We start from the raw sequence: 24,279 nt of genomic DNA, 5'->3' as shown, positions 1-24,279 counted from the left end.
TCCTCCCTTACCAAAGAATTTAGCTGACGTGAAAGATCGTTACAAAAGTAACGCCCGATCTGTTGCAATGAGTGTGGGAAGAAGTTGATCGCCGATGTGATGTTTGCCCCATCACAAATGGTAGTCACATCGAACCAAAATGACACTTGACACTTTTGTGTGAAACTTGAGGTTGTTTGCTACAAAATAACACTTCTACCGATTCTGTAAGATATTCCAATAAATTTCTCTATAATTCCAAAGTTGTAAAGTTCTTTTGGCTCACTCGGTAGATTGTGCGGATCAGCATAATGCCAATTTGCGCAGCCCAGCTACAAAATAGTTCAAATGGCTCTGAGCACTATGGGACTTAACATCTGTGGTCATCAGTCCCCTAGAACTTAGAACTACTTAAACCTAACTAACCTAAGGACATCACACACATCCATGACCGAGGCAGAATTCGAACCTGCGACCGTAGCGGTCGCGCGGTCCCAGACTGAAGCGCCTAGAACCGCTCGGCGACAACGGCCGGCCAGGAACAGCATAGGGCCTATGACACTACCTTGCGGAACGCCAGATATCACTTCTGTTCTACTCGATGATTTACCGTCTATCACTACGAACTGTGACATCTTTGTAAGACTAATTAAAAATAACAAAGTTATTATTGCTTAGCAATTACGATAGAGTGATTTGTGATGCCTTTCGAGGTGCGACAGTGTGCCTCAGTGTTCGTAACACCGGGAACGTATGCTTGCGGCCCTATGAGCATGGCTGTTGTCGCCTTGGAAAAAGGGAGTGTCATCAGCATACTCATTATAAGATGTAAATGAAAGGGCAACACTCGGTCGCTGAGAAAGTCGAAATAAACATCCTCGTTCATGTTCACAGTAATCTGCAAGGGCATAGTACGGTATGAAAAACGCTCGCAAAACATCACAGAAACACCTCCGGGTTGAAGATGAGATGCGTAGATTGAATAACTTATGGGGATATACTGAATAGAATAGCGGAGAAAAGAACTTCATGGCACAACTTGTGTAAAAGATGGAATTGGTTGATAGGACACATCCAACTGTAGAGGAAGACAAAGGCTTGATTGAATACAATGGAGCACGTTCAAATACAGGTTGCAGCGATTATTCAGAGGTGAAGAGGCTTGCAGAGGATAGGCTAATGTCGAGTTCTGCACCAAACCACTTTTCGGACTAAAGACCATAACAACAAAAACATTTTGTGATGTAAAACTTAACTACTAAAAATAAAATTGTAACCGAAGAACAAGCAACATAAGCTCAAGGGCAAAAAATAGTCAAGTTCACCCTAATGGTGTGCAACACTTCTTCCATGGGTCCCTATAAGAGAGGGAGTTCACTGTGCAATGGGCAACATGTTTAAATGTCGCAGACACCAATGTCAGATCATTACAACCACAGCAGGTCACATCCAGGGTATCAGCCTGAAAAGCTTGTAAGTGTGTTGCAGAGTTATGTTGAGAAATAACTCTTACTACAAAAATTCGGTACGTTGCGCCGTCTCCGAGTTAATTAGCATTGAACTTAGCCAATCAGGCCGTTGCGCACGCAAATTCAAGTGGCCTTCCAGATACAATAATGTCAGTTGTTCTCATAGCACACAAGACTGCTCAGCCTTCGGTAACGGTTCTATACTTACTACGTCCTTTGCCCAATTTTTATATCGCTCTCTTGTTCGGTTTTAGGCGACACCGTCTATGGCGGGCCGTTTGAATTTGCGCGTGAAAACCGCCTAATTGACTGACTTCAATGTTAATTAAATCGGAAACGGCGCAATGTGTCGAATTTTTTCTTATGAGCACAACTCACCCTGCAACACCCTTACAAGCTTTTCAGACCACTCTGTAGCCCTGTATTTGCTACATCAAATGTATTCGCGCTTCCGTATTTCGTCACAACCTGTACTCGTACACACATTATGTAATTACCGTACAGGGGAGGAAATTTTAAGTGAAAGCCGCTACCTGGTATCGGCTGATAAATACAATATTGCAGTGCCTATGTGGTTAAGAAGGACGATGCAATGTTGTTCCTTCGGACATGCAATATCCGTAGTAACAGGCTCTGCGGCGGCTACAGCCGTTATCAAATACATGAACCACATTCGCATATCCGGAGGAATATTGCATCGTTCTTCGTAACAACACAGGCACTGCAATATCCTGTGTCGGCGAGTTTGCGTGAATACTGTCTCCAAGGTTAGATTAGTTTTGCAACCAGACCAAGAAATCTTTAATGACGTTCGAATCCAAGATTTTTCGAGTCATCGCAGAAATTACACACAGTACTAGAAACATAAACCTGTGGGTCGCCTTGGAAATAACCGACTCCAAATCAACTAATCATACGGACTCGTCACAGAGAGAAACTGAATATTATTTATCGCACATCATAATCATAAACAAAATTTAAGACTTTTCATCCACACTGTTGAAGCTATTTCACTTACCAAAAACATGAGAATTACAAACAACAAAAACATGAGTATCAATGAAATCGGACCGGAAATGCGTGACAGCGTGTCTCTGATTCGATAGATACACAGAAAAAGTTTTACACTGCTCCTTATGGTGTAACAAAACATTATCTATAGCGTAATAACGTAGTTACATTATTAGTGTGAAACATTAATATTTTATTTGTATCACTACTCGTCAGATGTAACATAAAATATGTTTCTCTGATGGCTCTTTCTTCACGAGCAACCTTTTGTTCATTATCGTACATAACTACAAAATTAGCAATACTAGTAAATAACTTTGTAAACGCATGTATAGACGTTCAGTTTTATAATAATGTAACTTTAATTCCCTTGTAAGTAGATAAAACATGGATGTACCCCGTCTGTCCACAAACTGCGAGACTCATTTTATTACTGACGTGGACGGCTGCGTCGATTTAAATGAAAAACACAACGCGGACAATTCTTTTCTGAAAAAAAAAAAATCGTCACAGGTGACGAGATTTGGTGTTATCAATTCAAACCTTAAAAAAAACAACGAACTGTAGATATTTACGCAGCCAGCGTGACGCGCGTATTAAACTACATCCCAAAGAATGACTTTTCTGGCCGTTTCACATGGTTGCATGAAAGTTCTGTGTGTGGTACTCAAGTGGAGGATACTGAGTAGAGCACACGAACCATTCAAACCACCATCTCAACGTTTCTCTATTTTCCGGTTGATGGTATTCTCCAATCTGATTATAGAACTTAGTAAGTAGTTTCTGCAAGACTTTTATAAAGTCCATGTCTTGTGTATGTGAAAAATGACAATTTGCACCGCGATTCAGACTCCACGTCAAACTGTATTCTGGCTGGGGATCCGATTTTCAGCCCGAAGGCATCCCGTACCATCGCCAGCACGATAATGTGTAGTACAGCACTGTGGTGTTCAAATGAACTTTTGGCTCGATGGCAGTTTCACTTTTTAAAAAGTAGTCTTATATGTATTTTTATAAACTTCTGATTACCAATATGTTTATCTGCTTCCAGGGTTGTCGTGTTACGTGCACTGCCTACGCAATGTTTCCGGCAGACACCACACGGTAAGTTCCTAAAGATTTGTTTGTATCCACTAAGTGAACTTCATGCATGATACCAGAGAAAAAAAAGCTTCACATGTCTCATTACAAAACGGTATGCAGTTGGCATCATGATTTTACACTTCCTGTAAAATTTGAAGGATTCCGTACCATTGGTGAAAGATTATAGGGCTCCGTCGACATCGAGGTAATTAGAGGAGGAGTCCAGTTTTGACTGCAAAAAGCCGAGGAAGGAAATCGGAGGTGAGCTTGTTTATAAATCTAAATCTGAATTTCAGTAAGAGGGTTTGAAATCCCACTACTCTCCAATATGAGTCCATTGTGCCACCTCGGTCGGATAGTTGAGTAACTTGTCAAAATTGTTAACTTCGTATGATAAAACTGAGAGAAGTACTGACGCAGTTAATACTGTGTATTCATATTCGAGAGTTTCGTCATTCCAGTCGCAGTCAGCTATTAAAGATTGAAATTTTCCTTTGGTCGTCTAAATCGTGCGAGACGAATTTCATATACATGACACCGGACAACGTCAGTCCTGTTCTTTATCGTACTTGATTTTCTTGCATAATACTGGATCTGTTATTTGTGTGACATCTCGCTATTTTCAAAAACTATGAGCGACAAAGACATTTTTCTACTCTAAAAATAAACGACAGGATAGAATAAGTCTGTGACAATCAAGAAACAGGGTTCTCACTTGTATGAAATGTAAGATCTCGGGACATAACTCTGAATATAATTTTGAACCTCTCTTGGACAGTCCTGTTTTCTTCGTCACACAGTCTCGAATGTACTACGCTAAGACCTGTGGTTGTTGTCGCTTCTTGCTTGTAACATTCCGTATCGGAGACGTCCAAGAGAGTTGCTGCATAGCTTCGGGATATGTGGAGACTTAGTCTCGTGTTTGGCATTTAATATGTCAACCAGAATATTTTTTCCATTATATGTCCTCTGGCTTAAACTGAGAAAATATAACGAACTTTGGAGGCGCCAGAAATTTGTGTGCTGAAGAATATCATTCATATCCAGTTTTTCTAACAATCGTTTGAACATTAAAACGATAACGTGATCGTGATTCATACACAACACAGGTACGCCGTTGGTTCTTTTGAGAGACCAACATACCGCTTCAACAGAGAGGGAAGATGGACAGGGTCGCTCCTAGTTGCACATAGAATCAAACTACCCGATAGGTATTTTGACCATCCACTACAGTAAATTAAAAATATGATGATACGTTCTTTTGTAGTTAATTATAATTTTAAAACTACGACTTTTGACATGAATGAAAGCCAAAAAAATATCTCTATGAAAATTCTAAATTATATTATTGTACAGTAAAATCAGATCGTTGTCACATACCAAAACTTTACCAACATAAAATGCTCCATTCTGAGAGCCTTATTCAGTTTTTTAGCATCATCCCACTTGAAATTCTTAACCTGGTCTAATTTCTTCCAGTTTTCATTAGTTTACAGGCAATGCGTGGCTTACTATACAGTTCTTCCTTAATGGTTCTCCTAAAACGCATTTTACGCGCAAAACCACTGACGCACAGTTTCGGAAAAAAGTAGGTTTCCGACACAGTGCGTGTCCGCAGTATCCGCGCATTATTTTCTGGGTTATATCTGCTTACCAACCAACTTGATTTGAGCAACTTCCTTTCTTATATGACGAGGAGAACTTCGTTAGCCAAAGTCTATGAAACTGTTTGCTGATGGTGGCTTAATGAGCGTTTTTCCCAGCGGCTCGTACAAAGAACATCTTTTTCGTCATGTCATCGTTACTGAGCCATTTTTCCTTGTACACGAATAAGTGACGCAATGAGCAATGCGTATTACTCTATCTTACTAACGACTAGATTAAATTCTCTATACAGTCTCGTGCAAACGCAGTGCTTGCGTAAATGTGCGCACTCCACTCTGAAAAACATAATATATGTTATTATAATATTTATTAAGAAACTGATCAACAGATGCAGGCTACTACGATGTGACACAGCATATTGCTGCAAATGCTGATACAGTCCTGTAAGCAAGACACGGTCAGACTGTCTGCTTGTATCGAATTGTGTAGGCTTACTGGACGTCTCATAAACCCTTATGCCAAATAATCTCCTCATCAGCGTTATAGTGGTACTAATATATGACTGACTCGCATCACGCTGCTACCGAGGTAAAAAAAAAAAATCGCATTTATTCTCAGCCGTCTAATGTGAAATAATGGAAATATATTTACAAACGTAAAGAAGACATATTTAAGCCTGGTGAGAGTAATAAGGCAGTGTTTTCGCGCTCGTGACTTATGCTCAGTCCACCTCCTGTCGCTTCTGTTTGTTTCTCTTCAGAGTAGCATACCTTAATAGTTGCCTCTGTACGCTCTAGTGATAACTGCTCCATTTCAAGCCTCGTATAAGCCGTAGAACTACGTTAACTGCCGAGGACACTAAAGGCGGCCAAGCATGTAATTGATCGCTTTACGAGCACGCATGCGCCTCCACGCGGCTCGAACGTGCTTGTACGATCACCACTTTGTTTACCAAAAGATTGCCGAGCTCAGACGACGATTCGCTGGATTTGGCAGACGTTTTGCTTGTATCACGAAGGAAATAGGAGATGTGATATGTGGAGTAAAGAGTGGTTAAAGAAACGAAAATATTATTCCCGTATTACCTGTTCGCAGTAGAGGCACTACGGAACCTGTCTCACAGTACTACTGTTTCTCTTCTCTTCCCCTCCCCCCCCCCCCCCCCACTCTCCCCCATGTAATATCCTGTTGCAAACTTTGGGTTGACCTATATTACAGCACGAGCTTTCTACAGAATGTATTTTAACAGGACCGAATAAAAATTAAATCAAATCACTGCCGAATGCTTGCACGAACCTTCCTATTTTTGGTGCACACGATCGATCACCCACGCGATTGAACGCTTGCACAAGCATGCTTCATCAAAATTCTGTCAAGTATCAAACTGCTTGTAGAATCCTGCAGCTTTCAGAAATTTGTGGTACACACGCTCAAGCATGCTTGGGCGAGCACACTTGTGCATGCGTGCTTGTCTAGCATGCAGTTACATGGTTGGCCGCCTTAACGCACGCTAGGGTGATGGCCCTCTTCTCAGCAGATGTCGGTCCGAATCTTGTTGGTGGAACTAATTTTTATGACCATTATTTGACAAAAAAGGTGGGAAGGGTTGGTGATGTAATGTTTCTGATTATCAGTGCCAGTGCCAATGTCCCGTATTAAATCTCGAGAGTGATTCATGGGGTGACAGTATGTCACTGTTCACCGTAATGTGTCCTTCAGATGGGAGCGTTAAGCTCAGTGATCCCCTTGGTGTTTTCTGGAGGAGTGAGCTGTGTGCTGGTATCAAGATGTACCTTCTCCTTTCCTTCCATTCCACACTCTTCATACCACTTCATCAAGGCCAAGCAAGCATCCGATGCAGATATACATTTGACTCTCAATAACATGTCGGAAGGAGATCACGACAACCCAACGGGACTCGGTTCAGCAACGCGCGATTCGCGTGATGTGAGAGTTGGGTATCTACACCTACATTTACACGAATACTCTACAATACACACTAAAGCGCCTGGCAGAGGCTCATAGAACCACTTACAGATTTCTTCTCGACAGTTCGAAGTACGAGGCCGACTTTGACAAGAACACGGTCCTGCTTTCTAAATTATGACTTAAGCTGTCTACTTCCCATTTTCACCTCTTCAAACATAACTAGGGTAGCGAGGTAGTATTACTTTATCTTAGTAAATCTTCCTCACAGCTGCTCCATTGTCTACTACCTTTTTTGATGACAACATCTGATTTACAATTACTTCTATATACATTTCTGAACCGCTGTCTACACACAATAGAAAAAGAGAAATTTTTGGTTGCTCGCCACCGAGGTCATTTGCCAATAAAATCTTAAAAATGCAAGTTGATGTAGGTCGGATATTCCAAACTTCATCAGACTGTGCCCCTTGTTTCTACTATATTAAGTGAAAATACTTGCAAGTAAGAAAGTAATTGATTGCATCATAGCGAACCATTTGATCGTACAGTCATTACGCAGGTGTAAGAATTATGTGTCTAGTTGTTGTTAAAGTTTAGATGTTGCCACAGGGGCAGCCAGAAACGTTAACAGACTGCAATCAGAAAGAGAATGAACAATGACGTGACAGTTTAAAAACAGTAGATCCGGAATATGATCCTTTGAAGGAAGCATGAAAGCAAGCATTTTGAGCTGTCGACAACAACGCTGAACTACCAGCAACAGCGGGTTCCGACATCCACCAGGCTGCAAGGGACGTACCACTAACGCTGGCTGTAGATTATCTCACAGCTTCCTGCTATATGTAAACAATAACATCAGGGTCTTTTTGGTTGCAGTCAACTGCGCATGATGTGTAAGTTAGGTTGTGCCAATCTCTCGTCTTTCGAAGTTAAATCGTTTTGTTTCTACAAAGAGCAGTAACACATAACAAAAAATAAACATTACAAGCGAATCATCAACGTAACCGACCTTGTTTCCAAGGAAGAGACCGGTGATTCTCTGCTGCTACGTGACATTCTTAGTACTTTAAAAAAAAGTTGTGAACATCTACATAAGGACAAAATAAGGTATCAAATATGTAACAGAGAAAGCTGTACAGAACAAAAATGAATGGAAGAAACATCTTCTACTTATGTCGGAGGTTAGGATCCTAAAACAAGACTTGTATTATAAACATTCGCGTAGAAAATCAGTGGGAACAAAACGGTGAATCTGAAACAGGTTTACCCCAACCTCTACCCGAAAAGCCAGAAGAAGAAAAAGAAGAAGAAGAAGACATTAATGAATTGACATGTAAAATACGGGGTGTTCAAAAAGTCTCTCCGCAGTGCCGTATTATTGTTGGCCGCGCGTGCCGTATGCCGCAGTGAATATACCGAAATGAAACTCAGTGAAATACAAGTTATTAATTTATTGAATATTAATTTTTACTTACAAATTTTCACGTTAAATGTTGAAAGTGTCCCCGCTATTGTTGAATACACAATTCAATTCGTCTAATCATGTTTCCAAACACAAGCTGTAGCATTTCTTCTGTAACAGAGGGAGTGAAAGTGGATATTGCAGTTTTCAATTCATCGATGGATTTTGGACGGTTTTTATAGAGTTGCTTTCGCCGCACCCTAGAAGAAAAAGTCAGGTGGTGATAGGTCATACCAAAGTCCCTGTGAAATTATGCGATCACCAAAAACATCAGCAAGCAGTGACACTGAAACGCGAGCTGTATGCGCGGTTGTACTATCTTGTTGAAAATAACTGTTCAGTATTTCACTTAACACAAGTTCTCCTTTGAATGGGTGCAGAATATCACTTCAGTATCGTTGTGCGTTTATTGTTTAGTTGAAAAACCCAGGCAGGCGAACAGTCACAGGGCTCGCTCGGCTAACAATCATACGGCACTGCGGAGAGACTTTTAGAACACCCCGTATAAGGTCAATTTATGATACCTTCTTATTTAAGTCATTGACCACACACAGGACAGTGCTCGCTGAAATTATTTTCTATAATGCGTGATTTGGAATTACAGTTCTTATCATTATGCACACCGAGAACTTATAAACTTTCAGTTTTAAATAGCGTAATGGTTAACATCTTTCACTTGGAAACAATTTAAGCACAAATGTATGAAAGTAGGGAAAACAGAAGCTGAAGCCGGACGCCAGATAAATTTTGGAATACCATTCCAGATAACCGCTGAGTCAGTTTTAGTGATCGTAAGATGCTATGACTAAATTAATTACAAGATGGGCAGAAATTAAGAAGATATCCATACGAGTCAGAATCTGTAGTCTTCAATATTGGCTGAATGTGAGAAGTTTCTGCACTTGCTACGTTCCAGGATCAGGGGTAAGCTACATCGGCTGATACGTCCGTTACAAGCATACAACCTCGTAAAAAAAAAAAAAAAAAAAAAAAAAAAAAAAAAAAAAAAGGCAGATGTAAAGCATTACGTATTTCTGATGATGCACACATCTCCCTAATTATTTTTTCAGCCTGGGAAGGACCCAATTTCGATTTCGAAATTGTAATTATCTTCAACGATGCAAAGCGTGAGCGCTATTACATCTCACAAAAGGCGGTGATCACCTGACATCTACCTGTTCGTTTTTGTAGAAATGCCTTGGCAACATGTTGCAGCAGTTAAATTCCGCCACAAAACTTATTGCAGCCATATTGCACACATTGCGTAGTTACACAGATCGTTTAAAGGCGCTGCAAAGCGATAACCTTGAAAGGTACAAGCACCATCGCTCGGAATTATTACGAAGTGATTAGAAAGCATTAGCTGTATCCTGTAATCAGTTTGTAGTTACTCCTGCTTTTCGCCTTCAGCGCCTTGATCTTTTCGAAAAGGTGAACATCGACATGTGTCGCTAATACATGCAGCCGGTACACTTGTAGAGCTTGTAAAATCCTCTTTCGTTGGGAAACGCTAGACAAAAAAATTGAACATGTTAACCCAATATTTTTAATTTGATCCGTCTGTGCAAGCATCGCCTTAAACTGTGAGACGTATTGTGAAGGAGATTTTACTGGCGTATTCAATAGAGATTCCAGTAACATGTGGTAGAAAGGTGTGGATATAACATCTCGCCGGCGTTGAGGTAATTCAAGTGTTCAAATGTGTGTGAAATCGTATGGGACTTAACTGCTAAGGTCATCAGTCCCTAATCTTACACATTACTTAACCTAAGTTATCCTAAGAACAAGCACACACACCCATGCCCGAGGGAGGACACGAACCTCCGCCGGGACCAGCCGCACAGTCCATGACTGCAGCGCCTTAGACCTGAGATAATTAAAGACGGAGCACCCACTCAACTGAGAAGGATGCGGTAAGGAGTCATCGTAATATGTATAAGGAATCTCAGGATAAAAGTGAAATGATTTAAGAAAACCAAGGAAATTCTGAACCTGGATGGGTGAACAAGGGCCTAACACCTGCATGTCATCTGTGTTAGCCATTGGACTCCTCGCCTCGTTGCGAGTTGACATGAAGGCTTCGTTTCACTGTGACCAATCAACGACAAAGGGGGCTAGGATTATTTGAAATTTGAGCAGACGAAGTCGATGAGCTATTTAACTTCTAAGAAGAGCTAACGGTGTCTCACATATTTTTAACAAGCTAGCAAATTAAGCACGTGAGATCATTAAAATATGTGGGTGAACTCTGCACGTCAAAAGTTGGCACAATTTGGTTTAAGATACCGGTACTGTACTTGCATTCAGAAGGACTGGGGCTGATAACCACGTCCGATCATACAGGCTTAGGTTTTCCGTGGTTTCTCTGAATTGGTTAATTGCCGGTCCATTTCTTTCCTACCCTCCCCCAGTCTGATCAACTTGTGCTCCATCGGTAATGACCCCGTCCTCTACAAGTTGCTAAACCCTATTCTTCCTTCCTTTCTTCTCTCAGTTTCACTACTCCAACGGTCCTCCTATTTCTGAATACGCAATTGCCTGCTATGAGCAGGTGAGACATTCGAATTTCAGCACCGTTGTTACACAAACGATAGTTTTAGACCAATGCTACTATGGTAGCAATAGACTTATCTACGGAAGAGCAACTGCTGTTTTTTTGATTTTACACTAGAGTATGAAAATAAGTGTAAATGAAGAATTCGGTTTATTGTACCTAAAAACATAATGATTAATGTGAAAACTCTTAAAGCAACTTTATTATCATTTTACATCTTTATTCTTCATGTCTACATATTTATTCCACAACATCGTCACCTCGTGACGAACACATTTCTCCCAACGAGAGGCCAGTTTGTTGATACCGTCACTGTAGAATGTTTGACTTTGTTGGCGGAGCCGCAACCTCGCCTCTGCTGCATCACTATCACAATGAAGTTCTCGAAGGTGGTCTTTATATTTTGGAAACAGGTAAAAATCGGATGGGGCCAAGTCGGGACTGTATGGAGAATGAACGATGACAATGAACACAAGGTTACAACTCGGAGCCTTCTACTGGCAGAGGGGTGCAACTTGCATCAGCGAAGCGGCACTGTTGACTGTGTGATATGAATGACATGTAATACCTCAACCGATACTGAGAACAGAATAAAAAATTTGGAGGAATTACTTTTTAGCACGCCCTCATAGTTCTCCTGCAGTTATATGCCTAGGTTCCACTTTATTTTCATCGCGGTTGTAGCCTGTCTGCAGTCGTATGCCAATTTCATGTGTGCTTGTGGGATGTACTGAGGTATCGCAGTTTTTTACTAGTGGAAAGATAATCCTAACAGAAGAAACTGCGTGATTTTCAGTAAGATTCTACGCAATTTTCTTAATGACTGGTACAGAATTTAGCTTTCAAAAGACGGAGAGAAGTGGAAACAAAGACCCGCCTGACCTCCGGATAACTCGATTCTGCTCTTAGGAAGTATCGTAGTGTATCTGACATTTGTCGAGGGTCATAGCGGCATTGCAAAATGCAGTATTATACTTACGTTATGTCTCTCATCATTTTATCACAAGGTTTACCGACAACAGTCTTTGCTCCCTGCTAAGTGACATAATGACTTCATTGAGTTGTCTATGAGTCCGATGGAATAAACAGAACATTATGCCTAATAAATACCGGGTGCAATATTTTTATGCTTCCTTTGTTTATTCGGAACCAATGTAAAACATACGCAATGAACATTTCATAGAAATGTTACAGAATTTATTTAACAGTGCAGCGTCCCTATTACAGTGATGACCTATGCTTTTACATCGCATGTTGCTTAATTAAAATGTCAAATGGACCAGTAGTTACGTAGCACAACCACTGCAGTTGTATGCTTTATTATGTTGTAAAGCTTCTGAAGACTGCAACACTTGGAAATAATGTCCCGAGTAAGTCCAAGAGTATACCGCGGTAAGTGGTTACTACAGCACACGTGGGCTCATCGGCGTTCTCCTCTTGTGTAATGGGAGGACACAGTGTTACGGCAAGCTCAGTCACTTTGATACACTGCGTCGAATTCCGTTTTCTAGAAACCACAAACGATCCGGACTGGGATGGGCACATAAATGCTGTCGTGGCATGCAGAGTGGTTAAACGAGGAGTTTTTGGAGGAGTCTTTGCCTCCACCTGTCCTACTGCGATGGTAGCACAGGTGTTAAGCGCTACCGCGGTGCCCCCTGTATGGTAACGACATGGCAGCCCGATGTCAAGAGTGATGATTTAGGACAACATTGGATATACAACACGCGATCTCGACTTCGACGTATTGAGTAAAATAACGGCTACAATTGGGAGGTTTCACAGCTCGAGTTACTACCCCCTTTCCACATGCCATATTTCGGCAATCCAAAACTTGGCGGCGTGTGGTACGAAATGTATAAACAATCTTAAGGTACCAAAGGTACTCTTGCTCCTTTTTACTCCCTGCTCCTGAAATTCCGCCAACACTACTTGTCTTATATGCAGCTGGCTCCAAACTTGTCTATCGCGGTCCTCCAGAAATGAAGCATTTTATATTTTCCGACTCGTGTACAAACAGCATGGAGGGAGATTCCATAAAATATATTTGAGCCATCCTCTGCTCCACACCGCAACAGTTACAGACTTTAATTGCGGCACATTGGGGATTCATATCAAGTTCTCAGAGCCAGAGACAAAACATGCGAGTCTCAATCAAATATGTATTACCTTGTACCTAATTTGTGGGATGAAGTTCATTTCACTCATATATATCCTTTTTGGTATTGGAATGCTCCCAAAATTTAGTGTATTATTTTGCTGTTGTACTCCCGAACCTGTTGATTTTGTGTGGCTTATATTGTAGCATTTTGTTTTGCAGAGCAACCTGACCACGGCGGAGCAACTGACACAGATGGCAGAGAGGTTTGGAGCCACGAAGTTCGACGAGCTCGGCACATCAGACGAGAGTTCCGAGGCGCCGCTCCCTAGTCGGAAAGTCAAACGGCTGGCTTCTGCTGAAGACGAATCAGATTCGGATGTTTACCAAGGTTGGACCTTCCATACTTCTTAGAACACGCTCTCCTCAAGCTCAGGGCGGCCAGTGCTTCACGTAACACCACAATCACAAACGATCGAACAGTTCAATATAACTTTCTTCGATTGATGCGAATACAGAGCTGAAACACATATACGCGAATGTATTATTTCTGGTGCTACTCTATTGCCATTTGTACATTATTATCTGTCATAATTAAGAAAGGGAGATTATAATTTACTGTCTAGCCGATGAAGAAATCATTAGGGACGAATAGGGGAAGGAACTCCATCGTACTCTTTGAAAGGAACAATGCCGGTATTTTCCTTAACCAATCTACAGAAATCCCAGAAAACCTAAATCTGGAACACCGTTCGGGGATTTGAAGCGCCGTCCCCGCGAATGCGAGTCCAGTCTCACCACTGCGCCGCCTCGATCAGTGTCTTATCACAATTCTGCTACTAAAACGTCGTCACGTGATATTTGGACTATAGTTGTGAGAAGGGTTTCAAGTAATCGGTGTCTAAAGAAAGTCATAAACTTCCACAAAGCTCACACATTCGTTTGCTCTCAGTTTTGTGTTGTATAACGCCTGTTTTATTTGAGAGAGTTTGGGCTCAGAAATATTGAGAGTTTCGTAACGAACCTGATTCTCTCTGAATGCCTCTTAACCAGCTCGGAAGAACAAAATTCAGTATATAAACGATAAACAATGCACGTTCTCGACTGCTGACACGGAAAAGTTTGCAATAATGGCGTTCTAATTATTTGTCTGAACAGAATGGCGCAGACGGCCTTCCCGGAGACCGAAGCAGTAATTTGTTTGTGATTTGGCAGTTTCTTAATTCGTTGCGCCACAGTCATCATTGCTGAGAAAGTAGAAACCGGTAATTAGCAATTCTGATGTAAGACTCAAGCACAGATAAAAAGTCCAGATTTTTTAACAAAATACCTATTCTTAACAGTGTCGAAAAGTGTCTGTTGGAATGAATAGACTACCGCAACCGTGAAGGAGCCCCTGGTTTGCTACACCAAATACTAAACTGCTTCTGGTTACATCGTGCGGCCTTCAGTAACATAAAACACTCCGACAAGTTCACTTGAAGCATTGGTGGCAAGCGTACACGTGTAAATAGCATCTCGTAGCGAACATGGGTACAGAACATTGTGGTCGGGCGTGTACCACCTCTTACCACAAGATAGGATGAGAAGAAAGTAAGCCATATGCCTCTGTTCAAAGACGTAATTCAGTTTTTACTGGAAATGGCATTTACCTTACGATCTCGCCTGAAATAATCAAAGAAACTTGTGACTACATGGAGAGAGTTCCGCATATAGGAATATTTCGCAAAGAGAACTGGTGTCGACAAATAGTAGGAAACGTTCCATTGTTGCTCCGTTTTTCAGATCATTAGGAAGATGCTGCAGAGGGAGTCTGTAAAAATCTTAACAAAAGGTTACACAAGAGTCAAACAATGACGAGGAGATAGCTGCTGCAGTCCATGTATGAAGCACTAGGATATAGAGTACAAGACGAGATTATAAAAAAAAAAGTTAATAAGAGGTCACTACTATTGGAACTGTTGTAAGATTAGTGTTTTATTAACGCAATCGTAATTGTGCGATATATTCATCAACCTGAAATTACCTTTCTGCTCTATAAAATTAACAGTAATAGCAGCACTCGGTCGCAAAAAAAGAGTCTTTTGACCCAAGTTTCGGCACTTCTAAGAGTGCCTTCATCAGAAATAAAACACTGAAATTGGCCAGTAACATTATTATAAAATTATAGGAAAGAAAAAAATTAAGTGTAAGTAGTAGCTAGAAGTACAAAAAGGAAACAGTATTTACGTATAACGTATTAAACTAAAAATCAAGCGGTAAAGTTTTAGTCACAAAATTTGTAAAACAGAATACATAAAGGCAAGCCACTATGGACTGTTCACATGCGTCGAGCTACAGTAGCATCAGACTGAGGTGCCCGCGTTAGCAATTGCGGGCAGGTGAACGTTACACCAAGAGTGCAATCTAGTAGCCGCAAATACAAACAGGCTACTTAACATTCAAAATGTAGACGGACGAATGTTAACGATGAATATTATTTTCTACATGAAGTAACAGGCAATCATTTTACCTGACAACAGCAAACACGGTAATAAATTGTCTACATGACAGCTTATAAATACAGTTTAAAGGTTGAAAACGCCATTTTAGAGTGAGCTAAAAAACTCAGAGAGCAGAAAAGAATGGTATAACATGAAGTGCAGTTAATATAATCTTTTAAAAAACCAGAGAATTATTAGTCGACTTAGGCAAAAAAAATATTTCGGTAACTGCACGAGGGAACACGAAATAAAATATCAAGTACCGGCTTTATACCCTCTGAAGAAGCTTTTATTACGTTATTGTAGATGCTCATTAAGAATGAGACCATCATTAATATTTAAAAATTTATAATTCTTCGAGAACATCTAATCTACGGCCTTTCTTCTCGGAGTACAAAATGCTGATATCGTGAACAGCTTTGGGTGCGTGACCTGTAATCAGAAGGTGGTCGGAAAAAGACGAATTCTGGGTGCTTGTACCATTTTTTCTTAAAAGATGTTCTTTGTATCTGACTGTAAAGGCACGTCCTGTTTGTCCTATGTAGTAAGAAGAGCAAGTGTCGCAAAAAATCTTATGCACAACAGAGTTTTTCAAAGTGGAACAGGTCGATTTTAAATTGTGAATGTATTTTTTTAATACTACTATTGGGTGAAACGCGACATTACAGTTGAATTTATTATGAAGAAGGCGTTGAATCTGATAGGAGATGGGCCCCAGGAAAGAAATAGAGAAGAAGTTCTTCTTTTGGTTGGACTCAATGATAGAGGTGCCGGGTGTAGTGACTCTTTCAACAGTTTTCTTTTTAAGGATGTCGTAAACTATGGTAAGTTCGTAAAAAAAAAAGAAAAAGAAAAAAAGAACTTCTGCTCTATAATTAATATCTTGTGTAGCAATACCGAAGTGTTACACTGAAAAACGAATATTAGATTGGGTTAAAGATTATACTACGTGTGTCGTCATTATTTTCAATTGAACACACAGCAAGCATTAGTATCAAGTTTGTGAACTATGTAGAAGTCGTGAATAATTAATATGTCAAAACTTTGATTGCCAGAAAATGCTATCCTATAAACAGAACAGGAAATGTTCAGTGTAGCTACTGGATTAATCATCTCGAATAAAGGAATATTACTCCATTGTGGTGCTTCCTCTGAACTTAAGACACGCTATGGCCAAATGTCTATCTTCAAGCCTATATCAGGTTTAATGCTGCAAGAAATGCAGATACTTTTCATCGATCTTAATAGGCGAATTTTTTATTTACAGCGTCAAGAACCATTTGCTGCACCCGAAGGGCCACAACTTCTTATCTTGCCACTCGTCATGTGATGTGGAAGCTTCTTCTTGCCATAGCACCTTTTGTTTTCTCCAGCCGTCTTTTTCTGGGTTTGCCTCGTTTCTTCCTTTTCGCAGGGATATATTTCCAAGTTATATGTAGCAGTCTCTCCCCTGGTAACCATCTCCTTCTTCTCTACAGCATAGCAAAGGATTTTTCAGATTTCTCTTTATTTCTGTCATCCTATTCTTATCTTGTAAAATCACTTAGCAGAAGTGTTTCAAAAAATTTCTATGCGGCTTATTCTTGATTTTAAATTTTTTATCAGGAACCCATACTTCTGATCCGTAAATGACAGTGCTCTACACTTAAACTGTTTCCTCACCAAATATTTATTACCTTCTTAATCTTCAGTTAGGACACATCGTCGTGTACAGACAATAAATAAAGAGTATCTCCTCCTCCAAGCTGGCATCCATTTCACTACATTTTCTAAACCATTCTTTCAATAATATATATTTTGAATAATGTTGGCCCAAGACATCAACCGTATGTAAGGCTCTTATTTACAACGAAATAATAAGAAAACACAGTCTTAACTATACTCACGTCATCTAACCGGTTAGCATCCGTAATAATTGTCGTTTGCAGCACAGCTAGTAGATGGTGAGCAGTCCCCAAGGACAGCTAGACACATTGCCTGCTGCATTTCCCACAGTTGATGAAGTATATGTAGCGCATGATTTTTTGAAGGGGTCATATAGATACTCAGATGTGTTAAGAACCGAGAAACGAGCACTTCCAGCCATTTTTCATCCAAGGTCTATTAGCATGGAGAGAGATCCTGTTCTTCAGAGAGAATGTGTTGTGAATGAGTGAATGTGATCTATGAGGATGAATTCGTAACCAAGTTACACAAGACAGTTTTCCATATGAATTAATGATTCTAGAGAATGTTGCATGGTAGTTTTGCCGATTCTGGGACAGTCTGCATTGTTGCCAGATCTCCCCTCTGCCGACAACTTTCTCCCTCGATTTCCCCACCTGCACTCCACCCTTCTCCCTCGATTTCCCCACCCACACTCCACTAGGCCACTAGGCCTATTCAAGGCAGTTATCCTATTAGTTGATGATAATGGGACAGCCTGCATGATTGCCACATTTCCCCAAGATAGCACAAGGTCAAAGGTTCACGAAGATGGCTGCCCAAGATGACTACCTTTGAGGATTGTCCTATATGTTCACCAAAATGGCTATTACTATGATGCCACAGTGGACATAGTCCTATGTAAGAACGGCTGGAAATTTAAAAGAAATCCAAGTAAGATAGCTTAGTTATTGGTTTTATATTGTACGGTCCATTTATTTAAACATTTAGGTATGTTTTGGTGCAGTTTAACAGCCTCATCTTTTAACAACATGTGTGTAGTAGTATATTTAATTATTGGGACATTATATACGCACTGCAAGTAGTAAGGTCCGTCCATTGAAGAATGCTGAAATATTCATTATTGCAGCGATTTTATGCACTCGTGTAGTAGCGCAACAATTTTTTGTCTGCTGCCTAGAGATACTTGGCGCGACCACAGCGGCCATGAGAGAGCGAAAGCGCTGTCCAGATAGCCTGCAGGCGTAGTACATGCCTCTTCCATCCGTCGCGAAAAGGTCTGCTGCCACTATCTCCCCCAGACGCCCACCGTCCATGACCGCTTATGCCCCATGCGTCTGCAGAGCGTCCACCCAAGAATCTGATCCTCCCACACCCTGTTCCTGCAGAATCGATGTATGATTTATTTTATGGAGGTAAGAAAAGAGGGTTGCTATTCTTTCAAGTACCTAGTTTCAACTACTTTCCAAGGCCAACCAGTTATCCACTTTCAACTACTTTGCAATGTCACCATCCAAAGGCACATGTAGATTAGCATAAACAAGAGATTCTTTTTTTTTTAATTTTTACACAATAGCAATCAAGCAAACAAATATTCTTATACAAGATCTTTATTAAGTTTTGCATATACATTTACACACAGAAAACAACTCTTCCTATATTTGCGTTCGTTGTGAATACAACAAGATCCATCTTAATTTCTTATTTAAAATTTAAATCTACGTCCAAATCATCTAATTCATTTTCCAGCCAGTTAAGTGACAAATCCAGATTAGGTATCTTCTCTAATTCTAATATCATTCTGACTGTTTTCCCACGAACTATCTCTTTTATGGCTTTAACAATTAGCTCCGTTCCTTCTCACAATTCTTCTAACCGAGACCATTCAGGGATTTTAATTTTGCTGTTTATTTTCTGTGTTACACTACTGCTAAAGCATTCCACATCTTATGGGTTTACGCTACCAACACTTCTTCTCCACAGTCTTGCGGAATTTCCACATATCATTTTAAGTTTACAATTTTAACTGATGAATGTTTGATAAATGTTGTTGTACAATCAGTTTTAAACTCTGGAAATGGTTTTTCTGTCGCCAGTTGCACAATGTCCAGTCCACCACATTTAGATACAATGTAGCCATCCTTTTAAGCAGATCCAAATGGGAATGGATGTTTGTAAACAGATTTTTTTGTGTATCTTTTAATGTAGCGAACTTCAACGGATCCTTTGGCTTCTGCAAATCCTCCAATATCTGACCACCTCCCAGTGCTATTTACAGTAAATGCTATCTTGTGTTCCACATTCGTATCCAGATGTTCACATGCACTGTGTTTAAAACAATATATAAGCCTTGCTCGTACATTTGCAATGACTTCTTGTTTTTCCAATAGTAGTTTATATTCTTTTCCTACACCACTTGTTTTCGTCCTATACTCCAGTTTCATTGCGTTATAGATTACTTGCACTTAAATGAGTAATTTCTTTAATAGGGAATGGTTTAAGTGCGTTCAGTACATTTGTTTGTTTTTTTTCTTAAGATCTCTGGAATAACATTATTTGTGAGGATGAATACTAATTTGGCAATATCTATATTTGACGGTAATGTAGAAAACAATGTCCTGGATTGAGAAAAACATATTTTTCCACCTTTAACATAACACTTCTGTACAATACACATGTCGTCACTGTTGGATTCTGTGTCAACAATTTACATATAGTTTACAGATAAATAATTAAAAGTATAGGCATACGGAACATAGTTTGTAATCTTTTTTCGGTCTTGGTTGTTTGGGAGGCTTATTTTTACACCACACAACTTCTGTGTATTCTTATTGCCCCAGTACAAAAATAGCAGACTACTGCTAAAAACAATGCAGAAACTGTTCTGTAAGCTATCTGATAATTTACCCAACACAGAAGCGATTGACACAGAGCACAATGGGACACATTATAAAAACTGTTTCTTGGCATTTAACACACTTAGACATTCTTCCACAGGGTCGAAGAGACTATCCATTTTGTAGTTATAAACCGCAGTTTTTTGTCTATAATACCATGTACTTTAGCTGAGGAAGACATGAAAGTTTTTCATGGACACATGTCTGGACATTTTATAAAATCGATTAGATCGCTACCGACAACTTTGTTAAGACCTGTGCATCTGACATACAAATGTGTTATATATCTTTATTCCACAATTTGAACTTATACACGTTAAACAGTCTATTCCAACTGTGTCGTCATTGATCAAAATCACATTGCTGCTTCCTTGGCACCCTCTGCACACGCTGAAGTAGTGCGTTGATGTTATGTAGTAGCTATATATCTTCGTTCTGATCGAAATCCCCGCTAAATATTGTGTTACATCCAGCTCCAGAAGGTAACAATTGTCTACAAGGAGTTCTTGCAATATCCCAAGGAGTTTTTCCATCAGTACAAACATTTTTACGGTATAGCCACAGGATTTTTATATTTCCTCAAAATGACAGAAAACTGAAGAATAAAGATAAATAACAAGTTTGTATGTCAAAGCACAAGACTAGAAGTGAACAAAGCAAATGGTAACCATTTTACCAATTTTGTAAGTGCCCTGATACGAGTCTATGAGAAATATTTACGTCTTCCTCGGCTGAAGAACATCGTATTACCAGACTACAAAATACGTTTTATAATTACAGAATAGATGGTGTGTTCGATCCTGTGGAAGACTGTCCAAGTGTATTAAATGCCAACAACGGTATTTATAATGTGTTCCACTGTACTCTGTGTCAATCGCTTTTGTGTGGTGCAAACTACCAAACAGCTTACAGAACAGTTGCTGTGTTTTATTTAACTGTGTTATACAATTTGAGTACTGGGGCAATAAGAGTTCAAAAAAGTTGGCTGGCGTGGGAGTAAGCCTCCCAGACAATCATGGTCAAGAAAATATTATAAACTACATTCTGTTTGCTTATAGTTTTAACTATTTACCTGTCAAATGTATGTAAATCGTTAACAGACTCTAACAAAGACAACATAAGTATTATGCAAAAGTGTTATATGAAAGCTAGAGAAATATATTTCGTTCAATCTGGGAAATTTTTCTCGAGAATACCGTCAAATATAGATAATGCCAAATTAAGACCGATTCACAAAAATAACGTTATTCCAAAGTTCTTAAGAAACAGAACCAACGTGCTGAACAAACGTAAACTATTCCCTGTTGAAGAAATTAACTCTTGAAGTGCAATTAGTGTATCATGTGTATGCAAAAGAAAACTGGATTGGAAGGAATCGAAGTCAAAAAACCAAAACTGGAGTATTTGACTAAAAAAGTTGCTATAACAGAAGAATCTAAACTGTTATTTTAAATAGAAGAAGCCACTTCAGATGTGCGAACTAGATTTACATATCACTTTAAGCACAGTGTATGGAAAAATCTGCATATGGGTGTGGAATATAAGATATCATTTATTGTAAATAGCAATGGAAAGTAGTCATGTGTTGAAGAACTTGCAGAAATGAATGGATTCATAGATGTTCGCTGTATTAAAGGATATACAAAACATATGTTTGTAAACATCCATTTTCATTTGGATCTGCTGAGAGCAGTTGGTTACGTTATATCAGAGAGTGGAGGACAAGACGTTGCGCACCTAGGTATAGAAAAACCATTTGCAGAGTTTAAAATGGATGGTATAACAACTTTTATCAAACATTAAAGTTGTAAACTTAAAATTCAATACGGAAGTTCCACAAGAATGTGGAGCAGAAGAGTTGGTAGTGTACACCCAAGAAGACATGAAATATATTAGTGATAGTAAGAAATAGTAAGAAATAAAAGCCAAATTTAAAATCCTCGAATGCTCTCAGTTATAAGAACTGCAAAATGTAATACAGCTGATTGTTAAAGTCATAACAGTGATAGTTTACAGGATTATTGCGGTACTGCGTGACAACATAAAAATGCTGTTACAAGAAACGTCCCTACATGTGTTGATAAACAGATCATGTGACGTGCAGTGTCCCAATAATTCAATACTACTACACACATGCCCTTAAGAGTTGCGATATGTACAAAGAAAGTATTTTCAACATCATAAATCGTATCTAATTTGTTTTTCCCGTAAAGCGATGTGTCAGCTCCTAAATGTTTAAATAAATAGACTATGCAACATGCAACTGTCAAACAAGCTACCTTACTTGAACCTTCTTTTTAATTTCCCGTCATTTTTACATTCGACTATGTCTACTGTGGCGTCATAATAGCATCCATCTTGGTGGATTTGGACAACGATTCATGGGGGTAGCTACCTACAGGAGCCATTGTTGTGCCCCTTTGGCCTTTCACCATCTTGGATCGTCGTCTTTGGGGAATATGGCAACTATGCAGGCTGTCACATCTCCTGTCAGTAAGATAACTGCCCTTCAAGTGGCTTAGGGGAATGAGGAGAGGGTGGGGTGTGGGAGGAGGTGGGAGCGAGAGAGGAGATTTGGCAACTATACAGACCATCCCAGAACCTGCACTGCCACCATACTACAATGGTAACATTCCTAGAGCTATAACACTATTTCAACCACCTAGCATTCATACAACAGTGGTGTATGTGTTTCGTTCCAGCAGTTTTCGCTGGACATTTGGCCATCTAGCAGTTCTGAGAAACAGAAAATGTTGTTCGCCAACGAAGGCTGCTAGTCGAAAATCAGTACCCCTCCAGTTGTCGTACTGAGGAGCAAGTTCAGGTCTTACCTACCAGCAGACACATGGAGCGAACGCAGACACCTCCCAAATGCTTCTTTACACACAGCAAGAACTTGTAGGTAGGTAGATTAGGGTTTAACGTCCCATCAAAAATGACAGCATTGGAGTGGAGCACAAGCTTAGATTGGAGAAGGACGGGGAGGGAAATCGATATGTTCTTTTCAAAGGAAGTATCTCTACATTTATCTTAAGTAATTTAGGGAAATCGTGGATAACTTAAATCTGATGTACAGACATGGATTTGAATAATAGTCCCCGCAAATGCGAGTACAGTGCTAACCACTGTACAAAGTAGCTAGAGCCTGTTGCTCTGTTGTGGCAGCCTACTGTTGCTTTCTGATGAACAGAGATTCCACGGTAGCATGTAGTCTGACTGTTAGACACTCTCGTATTCAGTCGTCACCTTGTACATCAAGTGCAAATAGAGCTTCCAAATTTTCACATTAGTTATTTAAAACACTGCGTTTAATCAAATTCACGATACCTTTCACCACAGAAGTACGCAAAAAGTCCGTAAATAGGTTTTGAAATGCTCACTCCTTGTGCCAAAAGCTGATGATCATCACTTATTACAACTTAAACAGCTTCCTAATTTGTAATATCACTGAGCGAAATTCATACAGACAAAAATTTAGGTATCCCCAAATGAATATTTGACTATGCAATGTCGAACCGCGACTGGAACTCAGAACCTTGTTTCTCGCAGCAATGCTTTTAACGACTGAGCTATCAGATATGATTCATCACCCTCTCCCAAAGATTAAATTCTGTCAATAATTCTCTTCTAAATTATAGATTTCACAGACTATTAATCTATCAGTCTTATTTACATATACGTCTTCGGTACACGTCCCGTGACAGGTGAAATGAACTAAGGGTTTTTAGTCGAATTGGTCATAATCGTGCGACTCTACAGTGTAGAGATTCGCAATGATGTACGATTTTTCATAATAACACAAGCTGTTTCCTGTGTTGCAACTGTATTTTGTGTGAAAGTTGCTACATCTGGGTAACGTATTAATACCTGTATTAAATTGCAGAGGATCACTGAGAAAATGCACTGCCACGGATGAAAGTATACGATAGTAGAAGCAAAAACGACCCAGTAAGCATATGTCCGCAAACTAGTCGTTTGCGAAACAACTAAGAATGTGGTGTTGTGATTCGTCACTGATTCAGTACCAAGCACTGTCGTAGCTAG

General features: G+C 39.8%; 1 protein-coding gene across 1 annotated transcript in view; it reads left to right on the top strand.

Moving 5' to 3' along the window:
* Positions 1-1,380: 1,380 nt before the first annotated feature.
* The window catches only part of LOC124722772 (mucin-17-like), a 39,029-nt gene continuing 16,130 nt past the window's right edge, over positions 1,381-24,279 (top strand). Inside the window, exons 1-2 of the mRNA XM_047247908.1 lie at positions 1,381-1,452; positions 13,413-13,581. Coding sequence (XP_047103864.1) covers positions 1,381-1,452; positions 13,413-13,581 — 241 coding nt within the window. The remainder of the gene's footprint in view (positions 1,453-13,412; positions 13,582-24,279) is intronic.

The sequence above is a fragment of the Schistocerca piceifrons genome, chromosome X, assembly GCF_021461385.2.
Source record: "Schistocerca piceifrons isolate TAMUIC-IGC-003096 chromosome X, iqSchPice1.1, whole genome shotgun sequence".
Taxonomy (NCBI): domain Eukaryota; kingdom Metazoa; phylum Arthropoda; class Insecta; order Orthoptera; family Acrididae; genus Schistocerca; species Schistocerca piceifrons.
The sequence above is the reverse complement of the archived record's forward strand: the minus strand, read 5'-3'. Positions and strand labels throughout refer to the sequence as shown.